Raw genomic sequence first — 15,370 nt, 5'->3', positions numbered from 1 at the left:
TGGGAACTCACTACTCTATTATTTCCTCATTGTCCTTAGATCCCTTCAATTAACTTGAAACAAAAGCAAAAATTAGCAGAAGCTTAAGATTGTCTAGCTACTATAGCTGTGTAGACCACTACAAAACCATTTCCAGCATCCTGGGAGATACTGAAAGAGCTGAAAGACTGCCCTGAATAACAATTCAATGTCCAGCAAATACCTTTTCTCAGCTGTTTACTAGTATGTCCTCAAGGCTGAAAGGACATCGCTGACCTGACAGTCATCAGAAAGCTATGTCTGCTGGAAATATTTGGTAACATAAATGTAAATTCTGAACCTCATCATGTCTGAAGTTTGATTTATTTGGATTTAGTAATAGTATATACAACCTAGGTAGATGATAAATGTAAAAGAAAAAAATTGGACTGTCCACATTTACATTAATGGAATATGGCAGAAAAATCCCTCCAATGAACAACAGACACATCATGGAATACCTTATGGTTCAACTTTTTTTTTTTTTTTTGCAAGTAACTTCCACTAAATCCAGTTTTGCCTAGAACTTCTCAATTCACTACAGAATATCTATAATTTGCTGAAAGCATAGGGCAAGGAGAGTGCAGGTATTAGCAAAATGCTTGGAAGAGCCATGAATTGCCCCAAAGGCAGGAGGAGGTGTGAATGCTGGAAACTCTTTCCTTGGATGAGCAAAATGCAGTTTCTGCAGAGATTTCTGAGCAAATGTTTCTCATTAAAGTTATTTTCATACAGATGCTAAAGGAGGGACATAGGTAACAACATCTCATCTGTCTTAGAGGAGAGCCCTTCACTTAATACACTATGAAGCATTTTACAATGCTATGGGTCTTTTCCTTACTACGCTAATAGCGCACAGCATGTCAGGCCATTTATATTTACATACGGTATGTGAAGCCAAGGGCAGACCAAATAAAAAACTTGATTCAGAAATCTGATGACTTCAGCAACCTGGAAAGTTTCCAGATCAAAGGAACTGCAAGATAGAGGAAGTAGCTGAAGCCTCATTTATTTCTCAAACCCCCAAAGGGTTTCTTATACTATAACCTGGATTTGCCTGCTGATGCTCTGCAGGAAACAGTTCAGCTCCACTGACTTCACCACTTCTCCACTAGATGGGATGTATTGCCGGTTAGACTGCATGGTTAGGTGACAACAGCTTGATGAAAAGAGGCAAAGTTTCCTGTACATGCTTCTCCGCAATACTTGTCTTTCTTCCTTGTTTTTAAAGGATCAGGTTAGCATTTGTCTTTCAATACAAATACTTGTAAATAAGTCTAAAAAGCATGAATAAAATATATGAATAAACCATGACAGTAGGAATGTAAGCAATATAATGCTGTTTAAGAAGAAAAACAGAGTGGTGATATGAGAGAGGAGAGGGGGGAGATAGAATGTTCTTAGCAATTCTGCATTATACTAGAACTTGTGCCTAACAAAATGAGCAGAAAATATTTCTAGAGACTGACAGTTCATGTGCAATGCTTAACACGGGTCAGAAACTGCATTTTTTGTAGGGTCAAAAATTAATGACCTTGAAGTCAAAGAATGAAGTTTTATACTTTATCTCCTCTGTTGTCATGTTTTTTTCACATTCAAGAATACAGAATGACAGTGCATAAAGCTAGATTGTTACTTGGGTATAAAATAACCCCCTCCACCACCCTAACCTTTAAAATTAAGAACACTGCTATACAAATACATATTTACCATGTAAAAATAAAATTACAATATTGTTCTAGAGGAATGCAAATTACTGATGGTTTTAGTAGTATACTTTGTTCTCCCCAAAATATTGTCCACTGGTAACTAAATTAAATTCTTAGCTAATCTTAAACAGATCCTAAACAGCTGCTCAGCTAAAAACCAAAACAAATCCAAAAAACCTTTTAGCATTGCTGACCAGTGCAGATTAGAAACAAAGTATCTAAACTAAATGAACTATAATTCACCAGTATCAACAAGAGTAATCTAATCTCCTATGATTTTATTGTTTTGGTTTAGGGGGTTTTTTTGACAGATATATTTCTGATATGTTATTCTGCATTCTTTCCTCTCTGAATTACACAAGCATGCAATAAGCAATTTCATAATTAAGTTTAACTTGGGTGATAAAAATTCCTGTAGTCTAATATTAAAGGATGATTCATTCCACTCTTAACTCTGCTGGTTAATTTATTTACTGCAAGGTTTGGGAAATTAATTCATTAAGCTACTTAATAACAAGGATGCTTTGCTTAACCATTACAGATACTTTGATCTTTACATTCTAAACTGTGTAAAGAATACCACTGATATGAAGCCAACATACAGCAACAAAACAAATAGATTTTAGATGAGTCAGTCACAGCGTAGTCTGTTTTTTTCAAGATGCCCTGTCTGCTCTACTGATTGACGCCTTCTTGCTCCATTGGTATGGGACACACAGCACACATGAAAAGGTCCAGCAGGCAGAAGCTACTCAGAAAAGAGTCTGCTGGAGGTGAAGTATCAGATGAAGAAAAGTATTCAGTGAAATGGAGAGAAAACACAGGCTGGATCATTACAATTGTGTACAAGTCCAAATCCAGTCAGCAAAGAAAAAATACAGGTAAGCTGAAAGTGCATGTTCATAGAAGTAAAATTTGAAACTACTTTTGTAAAATAGAAAAAGGAATTATATTAGGCTACATCAGATAAAAACCACTAAAAAGTGTGACAGTTCCTATATGCTAGAAATACTTCAAATGCACTTGCATTCAAAATAAGATGACAAATGCTGTCAGATGGATTCTGTCTAACATGTATTCCCTCACCAGCTTCCTTAAATCTCAGCTTCAGAGGCAGGTAAGCAAACTAACGGCTATCACATACCAATAGCACAGAGCAGAAAGTTAATTCATGCATTTTGCTTAATTCTCCAATTCTTATAGTTAGCTACTGCCATGCAAATTTTGCTTATAAAACCAAAAATATTTAAGAAGGAGAATCAGGAAAGTTTCTGTTTGGTTGCTTTTTATGTTTTGTTTTGTTTTTGTTTTTTAACTTTATGGATACAAACACCTCCATATACGGGGAATTCCTTACAAGCAACCTAGCCTAGTTTTGCAAATGAACCATCCACCTAAGTTTACAGGGAGTTTCAGATCCTTTTGTCAGCAAAAACAGCAGAAATTTTCTGTCAGGATGCAAACCAGAATCCAAGTAAGTATATCAATTAACGAACAAAGTAAATCAATGAACAGGCTCATTCCCATCCCTCTTTAAAACACGCTTGTAACATTATTAGGAAAGTCTTCTTTTCCTTCCTCTTTTCTTAGTATGAAACATCTTTTTTCAGGTAGCTGAATTGCCTGAAATACAACTCTACTCCAACAAACCATATTTGCAGCCTTTTGTGACAAACTGTACCACTGTTTTATCACCATTTTGCTGTTACCACAACTTCTTCCTCCTCCTGCCGTAAGTTTAATTTGTTCTAGGCACTTGTTATTAGAAAACCAGAAGTTTCTCTCAAGTCACAAATTACAATCACATTCAGAACCTGGTAATGTATTTGCCAAACACTTAAGAAGTCAATCATTTGAATGCTAGTAGGATTAGGTTTTAAGTCCGCAAGTGATGGTATCAATTCTGAATCATTTAAATATTAGTTTACAAATATTGCTTATAGCTTAATAGCATCATAGATGTAACTTCACAAAGATATTGGCTCTAGACAGTAATTATATCCTCAGCCTAATGTTGCTGTTAATGGACATACACATTTCAATGATAATTGCAATGCCTGAACATGATAATGTGCCTTTATTAGCAGCTACAAAATAAAGCTCAGTTACAGCCAACTGCAGAACTGAACTATGCTAATTATTTATTTTTAAGATTGCCTGATTTGTTTTATAAAGTTCTAAAATAAAATAGAACAGCATTTTACTGAAACAAATGTTTTGATTGCAAATATGTGATTAAATAATAATTATAAATATATAAATGTTCATACAGGTTATAGTTGTGAGCCATGAGCCAAATGCTAGCAGGTTAACAAGATAAAGGCATAGGTAACTGAACAGCAAAAACACTGCACTTAAAGTAAGGATTTAATGATATAATAAAAACTAAATAGCATAAATAAAAACCAAATAGCATTGCACAACAAGGAGGGAGACTAGGAAAATACAATGTAGAATTTAGGAAAACAAAAAACAAACCAAACCAAAAACACCCCGAGAAAACACAGAAAACATTGTATAGTCTAATAAGAAAAACTTAGCGAGTCCCACACATAACCACCAAGTAAAGCGAGACAGAACTGAGCATATGTTAAAAAAGAAAAGAAAAGAAAAAGGAAAAAAAAAGAAAAAAAGAAAAGTTTACAACTCAACCTGATGAGGAAATCAACATTTATGACTCTGCAAAGTTCTTACTGTTTGTGTTTATGTCCTGATGGGTCTCCTGAAGAAAATTTACTCTTCTGCAAAGCTGTATAGAATTTCCAAATAATGGAGAAATTCAATAAAGAAGATTCTAAAAGCAGCTAAGGAATAGGCACAATATGTTATGATTTAAAGATTGCCAAGGCATTATCACTAAGACTGGTTGATTAGTCTCATGAATTAAAAGTGTCAGATTCTGGCTCAGTTTATTTTATTTTATTTTTTTTAAACAGAAAAGCAGAAAATTCTGCACTAAGTAGTTCAAGAATCTGTCAAAGTAGTAAATTTCTCCAAAGGAAATGCAATTATTTTTCTTGTGAAGCAAGATGGTTGTCAGTGCAAGCCACAAGCCAAAATTCAAACTAACTGTAAGGTTTTATATAAACAGTGACACAATTAACTTAGCTTGTTCCTTCTTTGGAGATTTAAGTAAGTTCATATTATTTCAGGAAAACTTGTTGAAAGTCCTTTCTGCTCATGGCAGGATAGGCATCATGACAGAGAACATGAAAGGAGATCTGCCTGAATCCAATTAATACACCTGAGTTAATTTTCTCTAGCTTCCAACTTATTAGAAAATGATAAATCAGTCTCCTCAAAGAGGCCACAACCAGGGTAATTCACATTCATACAAAGGAACATTCTTCCTGATGACTATAAATAAAAGAACACATTGCCAATCCTTTTGCCCAAGAAACTGATAAATTGTGAACACTGAGCTCCTGAAAGCCAAACTAGCAATTCCAAACGCGCAAAAAGATCCTACACTTAAATGTCTGAGCAGATTTGATTAGTCTGGGATGTCTCCATGCAGGAAGACAGATATTTAGCTGAAGAAACATTGAAAGTTCTCATGTCATTTTTGCTCTTTAAAGCTTTGGAAATAAGATTTTTCCTTAAAGGTATCACTAAAATCACCAGATAGAAATTATTTGTCAAATAATACAATTGTATTTGTCCACTTCAACCTTATCTTTCGCCAGCATACTGATCACATTGAAAGATGAGTGTACGTAAACCTCTGAAACCTCTTTGTAGTTTGGTATGTTGAAACTACGCAAGTTCTGCACATAAGTGCAATATCTTCCTTGCTCATTTTTATAGCTAAAACTGTTTAGAAGAAAAGGTTTACAAAAAAAAAGTCACAGATAGGATTTATGAGACTGGATGTCTGTATCAGTTCTACCGATTTGAAAAAAAACCCTGCAATGCTTTGATCACCCACAACCATGACATCTACATATTTTGATTACTGTACTAGCAATCACACTCTGTTTAATTCTACAGGGGGTATCACCTGAATGTGGAGGCATTTATGACCTGCACCATGCAGTGTTTCCCTCCCGTCATTCATCTGGAAAAAAAGTATCTGTTTTGTTTCATAAATCAAGCCCAGTTCTGCTTGTGACTTTTTTTTCCTGCACGTACAAGCATGGAGGGAAGGCTATATCCTGTCGCAAAAGGTAAAAAGATTTTGCAACAGCTACTGAAGCTTCTGCTCAGTACCAGCCGGATCTGAACCCCACTGAAGTCAAACCTCACTTTCTTTTTCTACATGAACTCCAAGGAGATTGGATCCAATGTTAGAGGAGGAACATGTTGCCGCTATGGAACAGAGTAAAAAGGAGATTTGGCCCAGGGAAGTAAAAAAACCCTCTTTTTAATATAATTTCCTCCACGTTATTCCCAACTGGAAATTATTTACAAACAACCTTCTGACTACTTAATTCGTAACTTTATTTCCTATGGCCCTGACATAGGAGGACCTGGTACTTTATCAATTGTATTATCTGTATTTGTAAAGTACAGTCAATCATTGATGGTAAAGTCATTTTAAGTTTTATCTATGTAAAAAAGTACAACAAAAATATCAGTAATGGTATTTTTCTTCTGAAACAACCATTCTTTACTCTTTCTACCATATATGCCATAGAAATAAGTCGTACCCAATTCTCATTATGATGCTTCCTTAACAAACTCTAAATGTTAAACTTAAATGAGAGGCATTTCATGCAATCTGAAAAATATTCAGTTCAATTAAAAATAATTGATGCATGGTGAAATAATTCTTCCCAAAGCTGCTGTAAAATCTTCAAAAAATAAAGCTACTTAATAATTTTCATCTCCTACAGGCTAGAGAGAAGCATTATTGCATATTAAAAATTGGAGTGTGGTTTTCCCAGAGGTAAAAGAAAGTTATTAAAACAACCTATTTATTGTTGATATAACTATCCATTTGTGCTACACAAAAAGTAACAATTTCAGTACATTAAAAGAAAAGCTAATTAAGGCATAATTAGTATTTTCTATGTTTTGATAATTAAGGGTTAGTTGGCTATTTCTTTTCAAATTTCTATTTGATGTACCCCAACAATGCCATTAATGAGCAGCTAACACTATTGAATCCCTGATGGCTGAGGAGTTTAGTGACCACTACTACATTACTTTCATTTATCACTGCCTCTTTACCTATAAATTAAAGTAGCCCTGTAGCTATGTTGATCTACTTTATATCAATTTCTTCATCCATATCAGCTGAATATGTATGGCATTAACCTCATTTACTAGTTTGGAAAAGCTGAATTAAAATGAGATCTAATTTCTAGTGCACAGAACAATTTCAAAACTGCCTGCTAATTTCTACCACCTGTCAGTGTTGTGATCTTCACCTCACTGTAATGAAATAAAACAGTATATATATTTTACAGCTCAGAAAAGGATAATCATTCATAGGGGTTAAGACACCATTAATCATGAAGACACTAGGACCCAGAATCTCTGCGAGACACACACCAACACCTTTACTTGCAGAGATCCCCACTAAAGTCAATGGGACTGCTGCAGACCTCTGGGTCTTAACATGTACAGGATAAGAGTGAAAGTAGTCAAGTTCGGTAAAACTTATTTTTCTTTTTTGCTAGTTCATGCTATGGTGCATACAGGCAAGATAATCACAGAAATGTATATATATTGAAGAAATTTCAAAATAACCTAAGTCAACAGAACACTGATGGCATACATTAGAAAATAAACCTGCTTGTAAGTTCAGTGTTCAGATAACTCCTGGCTACACTCGGTTTTTGCTTGTAGCTACTGCAAATAACATATAGCAAGGGAATGATGTTTTTTTCCTTCCCTCTAAATACACAGAAGTCTAAATTCTAAATCTTTCAGATTTTTTTTTTTTATCATAACGCAGATCTCCCTCTTTGTCAATTCTACAATTCAGAAGTTTTAAAAATATGTACAAATGCAGTCATAAATGTTAACGCAGTGACTTCTATATGTTGACCAGACAAGCAAATCAAATGTGTACAGAGTACAGTAAAAAAAATCCTGTTTGCTTCCTCTCCCCCACCCCCTACTTTACAACCATGCTCCAACTGGTATTTGTAAAGGCTCCTTATGAAGCATTAATCTCTACTTCTACTTCCTTCTTAACTCCGACCTACCCGAAGTGAAAGACAGACCTCATTCCCCAGATTGCTCAAATGATGCACCTACAGAAGAAAACACGTTTGTCTCCCCATCTGGACATGGGGTTGTTTCCCAGAAAGGAAAGAGTCAGAATTAGAGCTCTTACTCTTCTACCCTGGCTGTGGAGCAATGCCGAAGTATGGCTTGCTGCAGTACACTGTGGCCAGCAAACTTCGCTTCTGGATGCATCTCTCAAACTACTGCCATCTGCTACAGATTAAAATGACCTCCAGACTGTGCAAAACACATTAGGGCTCCTGTTTGATTGGAAAGAGCAAACCAGGGAACTGCAAACTGCTCCATGGTGGAGCAAAAGAGTTTACCTAAATGCATTTTAATTCTGAAATTTTAAACTATTAGATAAATACCAATAAATTAATTTATTTTCCTAAAAAAGAACCCCCCAAAGCTTGCAAGCATAACTACTTTGATTAAGATTACAGGTGGGATCTTCTCAAAATTGCTCTACTTATAAAAGCTGAGAACTACAGAAGTAACCTGTAACAGGGTTCTGTTAAAGACCCACAGCTCCGTCTGAAACCCTTGCTAGGACTAAGTTGCTTTCACCGTGCTGTCCTCATCTGACATGGGAACAGGTGCCAGTTCTGACCTCTCTGTTTCAGGAACAGCAGTTCGAAGCCGAGGGAGAACTGCAGTTAAATAGCGCCACACGCTGTACAAAGCAAACATGACAGGCGCGAAATGAAGGAAGACGAAGCCTTACGTCTACGATCGAACGCAAACAAAAAATGGAGTGTAAAACCGACATGATGGGCAGTTCTATATGCTAACTGTAAACTCTATTAACACCTGAACATTTCTAATGTAATTTCTTTCTCACGTGTAAAGCCACTGAAATAGTCTACCAAATAGTTCTATTTTCAACCACAAAATACTTTGGTTACCAACTAAAACCACTCTCCCCAAAACTGAAGATGCAAAGGAACTGACAACTAAATCTGTATGGGTACTCTTTTCAAGAGTACACTGCTAGAATAACTCTGTAAAGAAAACTCTAAAGGAAAGTCTTTAATCAAATCATCTTTTTATAACCTTATTAATAAGCTGTAAAGACATGAAAAAACTGAACAGCGCACGCTGTTAAGAGTCACGATTCCCATTAGCAGGATTTCCAGTTATGCAGACCCATTACAGTTGTTTCAAATTACAGTTGCAATTCTAAGCAAACTTTGTAAATTTTAGTAATTTAAGTTATATTTCCTTTCATACATTCATCAGCAAAATCTATCCAACAAATTATAGCTTGATTAACTCATGGCAACCTCACACTACCAATGAGAGATCCAGAGACCCAAAGATGGAGTGTGGAACAGATGGTGTTTGAAGCACTCTCCGCAAGGTCAGGTTAGGAGCCCCTCCTGTTGCTTTCTTCTCCAAGGACCAATCCAATGCGCTTGGAAGCAGGAACAGATCCTTGATAACAGGTCTTGCCTTTGAATACTTATTTTGCATGAATTAGTGACCCAAGTACCAAAAAGGTTGAACTATATTTATACCTGTGTTAAATACATACTGCAATGTCACAGCTAGCAAATATGGTGCAACCTCAAGGGGCAGACCTCAAGCTCTGGTTTCCTGGCCACAGCAAGGTAAGTCCTTGCATTTAACTCATGAAGCACCTGCTAGTTACCAAGTGACAATTTACTTTCTGTTCCAAACTGCATTAGAAAGGAAGCTAAAATACATTCTTAGCTCCCCCAACTTATTTTTTGCACTTGCCACAGGAAGTTATGCAATTTAGAAGAGATATCAACAGATAATCTCTCTAAATTGAAGGCTATATAGTGAAAACCTCTCAAAAGGCCTATTTAGGATAAATCTAGCCTCTTAGATCAAATCTACATTTGGAAAGAATCTCAAGCTCATTTTTGAGATGGAAAAGGAGGCAGTCTTCTCTGTCACCTATCCATGTTCAAAGATACTGTAATTTCTGTCATTCTTCCTACCACAAAATCTTTTCCCTTTCATGTAGGGAGTGAAGAGTTACTTGAAATGTGTCAGGCTAAAATAAAATCCTGAAATAACAGAAAAAATCCTCAGCAGTGGTTGATCAACATAACGCACAGTACAAATAGGAAGAGTTATTTCCCCTCTAAGCATGCTTTTCATTGGCTAAGCCATAGCAAACAGTCATGACCATTCATAATAGCTTTATTACAGAAACATAAGACTAGAAAGTAGACCAAAAGGAATTCTGGTTTATTCTGTACTTTAAAGAAGAATTAATTAAGTATACCTAGACCGAAACCAAAAGACCTCATAACATCTTAGGTCGCCTGCACCAGTGCCCCTTTATTGGTATAGTTAAAAAGCTTTTCCTAAGTCTTCTTTGATCCAAATTAAGCTAATTATGTCCAGTTGTTTTCAGTGTTCTCCAAGGGGAAGACAGATTATTAGCTTCTCTAAAACAGCCCTTTACATCTTTGATTTTTTTCCTACCCCAGTACTCCCTTTGCTAGACTAAACCAAAGTAGTATCTTCTACATCTTATTTGTGTTGCCCAACACTCCCATTTGTCTATACTTCTCTCCAAGGTGTGGCGCCCAGAATTATTATTTTATTACATATTCCAGCTGAAGCTCCATCAGAATCAAACAGAATAAGAACCTCCAGTGCCTGACATAACATTCCTACTGTTACATCCAGAAAGACATTAGCCCTTTTTTGGGGGTGCAAGACCAACAAACACCATTGAGTTATTCTGCTTGTGATCCACTAATCTCTATAGCATTCTCTGAAAGAATGCTGCCTAGTCAGAGATTTCCCATCTGCATTTGTGAGTCTGAATTTTCCTTCCTAAGCATAGTGTTTTGCCAGCATTTTCAACTTTCAGGCTATTTCTCCAGCTTATTGAGATCTTTCTGAATTCCAATCCTGTCCACTGTGATTATATTTCCGCCCAGCTTAGTGTCATTTGCAAACTTAACATATGAACAATTGTACAGTTATTTAAGAATATTGCAAAGGAAAGGAGTCCTTCAAAATAATAAAGCATATGTTCTCTAATAAATAACAGATGTTTGATGTCAGGAACCAGATTTCAGTGCAATATTACACTGCTTACAGTAGTGGCTAACAGTGGCACACATGATTCAAAAAACACCACTGGAGTAATGTTAGAGCTACTGTTATTCTACTAGGAAACTACAATTACAGTTAAACACAGCACAGTGCTTTTCCAGACACCTTATTTTCTCCTATTCTACTTGCATCTATGTCAGCAATATGCCACAAAAAGATCACTCTATGAAGGATGTTATATCAGTGTTGGAACAAAATATATATTGACTGACAGACAAACAGATATCAATAATGCTGTACAACACCAGAGAATCCAGTTCAGTTTCAAATAGAAATATATATGCTCATGCACAGGTCTATCTTATTAAAAAAAACAGTATAATTGGTGTATTATTTTTGTATTGGAAATATTGTGGTACTACAAGTGTATTACAGTATCATGGAAGAGATCGCCAAGGTTTTTCTATTTTTCCTTAGAAAGCAAACCCCAGCGGACTGTTTAATAAGAATGCATTCATTTACCTAGTTGATTTTCCTTCTATAATGAGTTTGCTGTTAAAATATGCACGTATTTAAGAATACGAGTTAATTAACAAACAAAATTTCTATATCTATATACAAGATTTATTCTACAATTACATTAGACTATTCAGCCCTCTCTAACCATTGTCTGTTTTACTGTTTGGAAACACATGATCAAATGGAACAATACTCCTAAAAATGATTTCAATATGGCTGAAGCATGCAGAATTTCCATTATCCATTTTGTAAATAAAACAACGTGAGCACTCCTGATTATTTATATAAATGTGTATTAACATAGTCATTTGATATATGTCTGTTTTTTCTGTTTCCAAGTGTGAGCCTTTTTATTGCGTATTTGTAGATACCTGCCAGCAACACACAGCATCGTAGGATTTACAACTGTGAGGGTAGAATGCCATCTGCTGCTACACTTACTGCTACAGCAGGATTAAACAGAAGAAGAATCATACAAGTGCTGCCTTCTGTTTTTCTCTTAACTGTAAAATGTATACAAACCTCACTCATTTTTGTTTCTGTTTGTTTGTTTTTTAATAAAAACTGTAAAACAACTGGGAGCCCAGAAGCCTTTACGCCGAGCTTTTGTTACAAGCTCAGGTAAAATACCTGCCAAAGGCATACGATTTCTAGATTTGTATTACCAGCAGGCATATTAAGGACTGGTCCCTACGTACATTAAGATATACTGTCTGTAACGGGAAGATCTAAGAGAAACCCAAAGAATTCTCACTCTTTGCCAGCTTTTGACACAGATGTAATGTGATACGATCCACAGGATTCTATTAATGTAAATGAAAGGCTGTCGTATCAGAGCTACTAAAACAAAAAACAACAAAAAAAAGGAAAAAGGAAATATAATTTGATTGCAAACCAAATTATTTTGGTAGGCATTTTAATCAAACCATAAAAAAAAGCACAATATTAAAATGTATTTGCAATCGACTATGGACTATCAGTTCTTGCTAGACTGTGGCTAAAATTTGGAAATGCCCCTAGTACTGTTACATACCAATAAAGCCTTGCAAAATTTCCACAACAGTTTTCCCAAGTCTGGTCACATATAGGACATATGTCATAACAAAAGACAGAATACAGGATACGATACCTTACCAGTCTGATTCATGTACACTTATCTGGAAAAAAACAAATTTTCTTGAATTTATCCTATAGTTTCCTCCTATTTCCTGTAAGTAAAAAAGTTGCACTTTCTTTTCAAAAAAAGAAATGGAAACATTTGCCAGCATTTTACTCAATAATTAACCATTTAATCTTCCACATACAATGCAATTGTGGAGGCAGTCTTAAGCTTATTCAAAACACATTGCTGAGCCAGATAAATTTACATGTATTGAACTCTAGTGTGGCTAGCAAAAACTCAAGTTCTGCTTTTTTTTTCTTTTTTCTATTGACAAGGGAGCTCTAGGTGATTAAGTATAAATAATGCACTACTGCTTTTGCACACCACTTCACCCACACACAAATGCTTCTTCCAACCTTCCCTAATGACAGGCACCGTAAGCTGGGCTATACGACCTCCTACAGCCATCTGTTGCAGTATGCTGTACACTACAGGGCTTCTCCGTGCAGTTCCAGCCCAGTCAGTCAGAGCATAAAAAGGTAAAATCACTCCCCCCCCCCCTCCAAAACTGGTGAAAATCTCACAGAAAGACAAAGTCTTCTGGGAATTACAGATCAGAGTAACAACTACTGTGCAGCCATGTTGCCTTTGAACTGCCAGAAAGTTGTAATCGAGGAGTTTTGCTACTGAAAATACCAGGAGAAGATTTTTACTCTTTACCTTCTGTTACTTAATATTAGAGCAGTGCACCATATTTAAAAGTAACAAATCAGCTTTGACAACTGGAAAGAACACATTGTTTTCTTTCATGAAAAAGTAATTCAGTATAGTGTAAAACTTTATTTTTAATATTAAGTGAGGAAGCATTCAATAAAGTTAAAGTACAGTTCAGACCTGAAGGGATAAAAGAATTCTTGAGATCGGGACCATTCACCAGAAAGCATGGACAGAGTACCACAGAAGCAACCCCCAAATCTCAGTCACTGTCACAATTCTTGCTAAAGATTTGCTTGGGGCTCCTACAGAATTCTTTCAGTCTTTCTCAAGATCAATTGATCTCATCTTACTGACATTCTCTTTATAACATCTATACTATGACTGTCCCCTACAGTTAAGGTGAATTAACTGCTGCGTCTTCAAAAATGCATCTTCCTTTTCCCTCTTCCCTATTTAAAATGCAGAAAAGCCAAGTAATGTGAGAAATACAGTGGAAACCACATAAATGAGTAACTGTCAAAAGAACAGAACTATTAAAAGAATAAATCTTGTGTACCCAGCTGTGAAATATAACACAATATAGCAGAACCCAGCTAAATGTTTGAAATAAAAAATTGAAATGCAAAGTAACCTAAAACTGTTTAATGAACATAGCAGTTAAAATATTAACTCTTTCCATGCCAAAACTCAAAATACACGTCATAGCAAATTTTCTCAGATGTACAATATATTTATAAGTCAGATATCTATCTGTTTAGTCAGCCACAAGCTAAGCTCAACAGCTTATATACATAAGATATATTAGTAAGTCATTTTCTAAACAGGCTTTTCTATTTTAATTTCATACTTTACAGCAAATATTTACCTTTGAGGTGCGCTGAAGCTGGTCCCCCACATATGTTTTACGGAACTGATCCAAGAACCACAGAATTGCCAGTTCTACTTTTTCATTACTAGACTGTGGTAACTGGGCATCCATCAAAGATATCAGCTGAAAAACTCTTAATGACAAAAAAGGAAAAAAAAAAACCACTTTCTCAGGAAGAACTCTCAAATTAAATGATGTTGTCACAGCTAATTTCTTTAGGAATCCATCAGCCATCTTTTGTTTGCCTAAGTATTTGCAATGGTTTTGTTTTGTTTAGATGCTAATTATGCTAATTGACCACTATCAAACATAAACATCAACATAATGCTTTTCTAATTACTTTGTCACTTGAAATTCTCTCAGATACATATTTTACACTGCAGTGAGTTTGTAAAATATTTTCTTTCTTAGACCACCAATTCCATGATGAAAGAAAACTAAGAAGCAGAGGACTCAAACTACAAATGCAAGATAAGAGCTGTTCAAGTTCCCTGAAAATTCCAATTACTGTACTTAGAAATAAATTTGTAAATGCTGTGTCTCACTTCTTCCCACTTCTTCCTCCCTATCGACATCTGAACAAACATTTTGATTCTAGTTTAAATCCTTAGTTGGAACATATCTCCTGAACCTGTTCTGATTTCAAAGAAACAGCTTCAGCTTATACCAGCAAAGAGTATTTAGTCTTTTTAAAAAACAATAATATTCCTTTGTTTCATTTTCCAACTTCTTTTGCTATTGATTCCTTGAACTCCTAATTTCCTAACAAATTTAAAATTTATTCTCGCCTTTTCTGAATACTGAAATATGTAGTAACTGGATTAGAAGTCAGCAGCTACTTTATCTGTAAGCCTGTATATTAAAACCTCTCACTTTTAATAAAAACATAGTGGAAGACTGCTAACACCACACAGCCCCAGGGTAGATTAGGAAGGCAAGAAACAGAGGAGAAAATGTAAAGCTTGTTATCCAATTCCAGGTTGTATGCCCTGTTTCATGTGCATCAAAGACGCATGCCCGTTGTCACAGACGAAAAAGGTGTTTGCCACAAGGAACTGGTGTCATTCACAATAATCCCTAGCCCCCTCCTTGTCTCAAAAATTGGCAGAAAGGAACCACTAACACACATATTTTTAAAACTAGAGTCTTCTTTTTTATTCCAAGCTCTAGTCTAAAATTTTGTTCAAATTTTCAATGGTTGGTCAGCAATTCCTC

The 15,370-nt window shown here is 35.6% G+C and overlaps 1 protein-coding gene across 1 annotated transcript in view; it reads right to left on the bottom strand.

Annotated features, from left to right (window-relative positions):
* Nucleotides 1–15,370, bottom strand: part of RANBP17 (RAN binding protein 17) — a 170,292-nt gene that overhangs the window by 126,178 nt on the left and 28,744 nt on the right. The window contains exon 14 of the mRNA XM_067305085.1: nt 14,153–14,288. Coding sequence (XP_067161186.1) covers nt 14,153–14,288 — 136 coding nt within the window. The remainder of the gene's footprint in view (nt 1–14,152; nt 14,289–15,370) is intronic.

Source organism: Apteryx mantelli, chromosome 14 (assembly GCF_036417845.1).
Source record: "Apteryx mantelli isolate bAptMan1 chromosome 14, bAptMan1.hap1, whole genome shotgun sequence".
Taxonomy (NCBI): Eukaryota; Metazoa; Chordata; class Aves; order Apterygiformes; family Apterygidae; genus Apteryx; species Apteryx mantelli.
This window is presented reverse-complemented; position numbering and strand designations above follow the sequence as displayed.